This window comes from Helobdella robusta, assembly GCF_000326865.2.
Source record: "Helobdella robusta unplaced genomic scaffold HELROscaffold_24, whole genome shotgun sequence".
In the NCBI taxonomy this organism is placed as follows: Eukaryota; Metazoa; Annelida; class Clitellata; order Rhynchobdellida; family Glossiphoniidae; genus Helobdella; species Helobdella robusta.
Genome location: NW_008704261.1, coordinates 444,097 through 449,494, shown reverse-complemented (window position 1 = coordinate 449,494; position 5,398 = coordinate 444,097). Strand labels below are relative to the sequence as shown.

Sequence of the window (5,398 nt, the reverse complement as noted above, 5' to 3'; positions counted from 1 at the left end):
AAATCGAAAACGAATATTTTGTTTTCTCACGTGTATTGCAAGGGACCGAGAATCTGGAACAAAATTTTAAACAGTGGATTTAATTTTGAATTTATTTCGTTAAACAATTTTAAAAAAAAGTTAAAAGAATATTTACTTAAGTTTAAAACATAAATTTTTAGTTTTTGAAATTACGTTAAAATTCTGTTGAAAACTTATAACATTTTAAAAATTATGTCAAGGTGGTCACACTCGATGAGTTTATGAAAAGAACTCTACTGTGGTCATCCTGTCTTCTTCCTATTGATATAAAGGGGAGAGAATTCTTTTTTTCTTTTTTTTAGATTAATTTTGAGAAGCAAATAAAAATTCGTTTCGTTTCGTATGTATGTATGTATGTATGTGTGTGTGTGTGTGTGTATGTGTGTATGTATGTGTGTGTGTATGTATGTATTTATGTATGTATGTATGTGTGTGTGTGTATGTATGTATGTATGTGTGTGTTTGTATGTGTGTATATATATATGTATGTATGTATGTGTGTGTTTGTATGTGTGTATGTGTGTATGTATGTATGTATGTATGTATGTATGTATGTATGTATGTGTGTATGTATCGAAAAAATGGCGTCGAGACCGGTCAAAATAAATGAGCTCCCTAATTTTGTTAATAATAATTTAAATTTATTAGAGGAAGAATCATTTATTAATAATACTAGTGAATTTTATACTAGTGACGATATTGTTTTAACAATTAAAACATTAAAATGTGAAATAGAATCACAAAAGCTAGAAAAATAGAAAAATTTCCCTCGCGCGGGAATTCAAAACGTGAAAAACTTCTGGAATGCTTGACTTTATTCAGGTATATTAAAAATAACAATTTGTTGGATAGAATAGCATTATTTTGCAGTTCAGATATAAACAAAATACAAAACACGAAAAACTGGCTGAAAATAAATTTCGACTTTGTTAGCAAACAAATAAAAGAAATGTTGTTCAGTCAACAAGCTGAAATTAACAAAATGTTTTTGTCTTACACTACCGAGTTGGATAACGTAAAAAATAAACTTAACTCTCTTGTTGGCGAAAGTCGTCAAATGTCAACAACGAAAAAAATGTCAACAACGAAATTCCAACGACTAATAACGCGCAGCAAGATAACATTCTACAGGGCAAAAATCTCTGGTCAAACAGAGTAACAACACCAGTGGAGAACTTACCGTTCAGTCTCGTACTGCGCAAAAACAAGCGTCCACGGTCAGACAACAGTAGCACCAATCGCAGTGAAACCGAAAGCAACAACGCCAACCATCAAAACAACAACACCATGAAATATTCAGAGGTTGCAAAAAAGTTTCAAATAAAATTGTTGGAAACAAAGTCAGCAATGATTGCAAATTGAAAGCGGAGAAACAGCTGATAAAAAGTCATTTTTCATGATGAGCAACATTCAGCGATGCCACCGTGATGATGTTGTTGAATACTTGTCAACAAATGGAATCAAGGTAATTTCGTGTTTTCCTGTTGTTAAAAAGACAAATAATTTGATTGAGGGTAACAAAAACAACAATGATGATGAGCAGTCCACAATGTTTTCAGAGTGTGTGTCGAAAGTTGTGACGCCAGCAAGATGAAAGATCCTGACATCATTTTGAAGCACATCATCGTTCGTGAGTGGCGCTTCAACCAGAAAAAACCCGAAAAAAGTAATAATGTGAAACATGATTAGCACAAATGCAGCAAACAAAGAAAACCACCGCAAAACACTTAACAACAGGTGCCAAAAATTTGAAAATATAAACCAATTTAATAACCAATTTAAACAAATACATTACAATAATTCCAATGTAAAATCATATTTTAATCTCATGCATATCAACATCAGAAGTTTAATACACAAGGCAGATGAGTTGTTTGATTATTTAAACAATTTTGTGTGCACATTTGACGTCGTAGCCATCACTGAAACATGGCTTAATGATAGTACAGAAGATTTGATTTGTATGAACGGTTTCAAATTCATCGGAAAAAATCGATTGAGCAAACACGGTGGAGGAGTAGGATTCTACGTAAGCAATAACTTGACCTTCAAGACAAGAGATGATTTAAACAAGTTGGGAGGTCTAGATTTTGAAACTTTCGCAATTGAATTAAAGACTGACCCTTCAACCAAAAATTTCGTCATTGTTGTATTATACAGACCACCCAGTTGCAACGCGATCTATTACCTGCAGCAATTAGAAATTATATTGCAACAAATAGACGTTGAAAACAAGCATGTTGTTATCACAGGTGATCTCAACATTGATATGAGTGACACGAACGATGATGTTAACAAAATGTATTTATGTCAACTTTTTACCTGCTACAGTTTTGATCAGTTAATAACGTTTCCAACAAGAATCAGTGTTGAAAAGCAATCAATCATCGACTGCTTTTTCACAAACTTTCCGCAACAGGTAGCGTTATGTGGTGTGCACGTTCATGATCGGACCATCTGCCCATCACTGTCACTATCAGTTCTTCCATTAACAAAAATAAGTCCAAATACGTAAAAAATCAACAAATCTACTCCTTTTCAAAAAGTAGAATAAACAAACTTAATGAAGCTTTATGTATCAACGATTGGTCAGATGTTTTGTTATGCAATGATGTAAATGATGCTTTCAAACTTTTCATTGACCTATTTAAAAAACTTTTCGATGACTGTTGCTTAATGGAAAATGTTAAAAAATCTAGAAATTTTCTCTGTAACAAACCATGGGTTACAAAAGAATTTAGTATTTTACTCAAAAATAAAAATTCTTTATATAAAAAATTTCTCGAAAATCCAACCGGGATAAGATACACGAAATTTAAATCAATTGCCAAACGTTGCTCAAATCTCAACAATAAGCTAAAAAACAATACTTCAGTGACTCGTTTCAACGAACAAAAAATAACAGCAAAAAAACGTGGTCGAATATTTTAAAAATAATAAATAAAAGTAAAGATGATAAAAATGAAAAGTTACTAACCTCAGATGAACAGGTTTTAGTCAATCCTGAAGATGCACTTAACAAACACTTCATAAGCCTAGCTCCAAATTTGATGAAAGATTTTACGAAAAATTCTGAATGGAAGCAAACAATGCACCATAAACTTTCAAATTCTTTTTTTTGTCTTGATACCTCATTTGAAGAAGTTGTCGAGACGGCAAAAAGTTTACGACCCAAATATTCAAGTGGTGTTGATGACATTCCTTCAAAAATTGTTATTTCCACAATCAACTCAACAGCTCAAATTTTGAGTTATCTGGTAAATTTTTCATTTGCGACAGGCATATTTCCTCAATGTTTCAAAGTGGCAAAAGTAATTCCAATAGCAAAGCAGACAGGTAATACCGATATAACCAACTATCGACCTGTAGCGTTACTACCGGCCTTTTCAAAAATTACGGAAAAATTGATGTACAAAAGAATTGTCAATTTTCTTCAAAAGTATAACATAATTTCAGACTCTCAATTTGGCTTCCGTGATAAACACTCAACAGAGTTGGCAATCGTGGAGTTGATCCGTAAAATTGGAGTAGCTGCAGAAAATAAAAACTTTGTCGTTGGAACTTGCATCGATCTGCCAAAACCTTTGACTGCATCGACCACAGCATTTTGATGGAAAAGTTAAATTATTATGGAATCCGTGGAACACCCCTAAGATGGCTTAGTAACTACTTGACCGATAGGAAACAGTTTGTTAGATGGCAGAACAAAAATTCGACAATACTAACAAATAACTTTAGAGTTCCTCAGGGAAGCATATTGGGTCCACTACTGTTTGTGATCTTTATAAACGATCTTCCCAAGGCATCGAAGTTTTTTGATTTTGTTTGTTATGCCGATGACACTAATATTTTTAGTAAAGGTGAAAATATTCATGAACTTTTAAATAAAACCAATATTGCCATTAAAGAAGTGGTCAAATGGTTTCAAAACAACAAATTAACGTTGAACAACAAAAAATCTCAAATGATTATTTTTGGGCCGGTTCAGTATCTGAACTACAAAGAACCGTATAAGATTACAATTAATGGACTAGAAATAAGCGAAAGCAAATCAGTTAAATTTCTAGGTGTCCACCTTGACCAAAAATTAAGTTTTCGACACCACGTAAATTACGTATCAGGAAAAATGGCGAAAGCACTTGGCGTTATCAACAAAGTTCGATTTTACGTTCCAAGAAGAACGTTAAATATGCTCTATAACGCCATATGCGTAGCGTACATCTCTTACTGCAACGTAGTCTGGGCTGGTACCTATCGCACGATCACCGATCCCATCCGATTAACAATGAAGAGGGGGTAGTACGGCTAGTTACATCATCAACAAAGCAATCGCACACGGCTAATTTTGTCTACAAACAACTGACAAACAAGTTGCCATCAATATTCAATAATTACTACACTTGCAGCAACAACAAGACACAAAATTACATTAGATCAAATTCATCAAAAACAAACATTCTCTTCTTCCACGTATATTGCAAAGGACCAAGAATTTGGAATTTGCATTTAAAGAACAATTTTAAAATTGACTCAGTGTCTGATGTTAAATTTAGGCAGAAACTGAAAAATTTTATTTGAAATTTAAGAATTAAGTTCTGTTGATTTAGTCAAAATAATTTAGTTATATGATGTTACATATGTTACATTTTCCTGAATATTCTTACCATTTGTTGTTTTATTTGTTACAGGGTGGCTGTGCAAGATGAGCTCATCACGAGCTCGATCATAGTCATCCTGCCTTCTTGATTGTTATTTTGGGAAGCAAATAAAATATTCGTTTCGTTTCGTATGTATGTATGTGTGTATGTATGTATTTCATACATTACATACATATATTACATCACATTTCTCTTTAACTTTTAGAACAATGTCGTTCTATATATTGCTTAAATATATAGATAACTATGTAATGTCTATCCCGTGTTTTTCTGGATAGATACCAAACATTGTTATACATAAACCATGAACCATCGTACTAACAACTAACACCTGTTTTGCTAACATAGTTGAGTTTGTTAATTTACTAACAACTAACATCTAGCATACCTCTCATAGATCATTTAGGGAAAATTTTTATTATTTGCTGAAAATTTGTGTGAACATGGAACATTTCTGTTTAGGTGGCTATACCAGATGAATTTCATATAAATTCTATTATGGTCATCCTGCTTTCTTTTAATTTTCAATTTTGAGAAGCAAATAAATAATTTCGTTTCGTTTCGTTTCGTATGTATGTATGTATGTATGTATGTATGTATGTATGTATGTATGTATGTATGTATGTGTGTATGTGTGTGTTTGTATGTGTGTATGTATGTATGTATGTATGTATGTATGTGTGTATGTGTGTGTGTGTATGTGTGTATGTACGTATGTA

The 5,398-nt window shown here is 32.5% G+C and overlaps 1 protein-coding gene across 1 annotated transcript; it reads left to right on the top strand.

The window, feature by feature from the left end:
- Positions 1-602: 602 nt before the first annotated feature.
- HELRODRAFT_172549 (hypothetical protein) lies at positions 603-4,750 on the top strand (the record flags this gene model as incomplete). The annotated part of the gene is made up of 6 exons (XM_009019222.1): positions 603-617; positions 1,135-1,361; positions 1,867-2,440; positions 3,012-3,357; positions 4,143-4,268; positions 4,710-4,750. 6 exons carry the CDS (start codon positions 603-605, stop codon positions 4,748-4,750), a joined length of 1,329 nt encoding a protein of 442 aa, XP_009017470.1.
- Between the last annotated feature and the right edge of the window lie 648 nt (positions 4,751-5,398).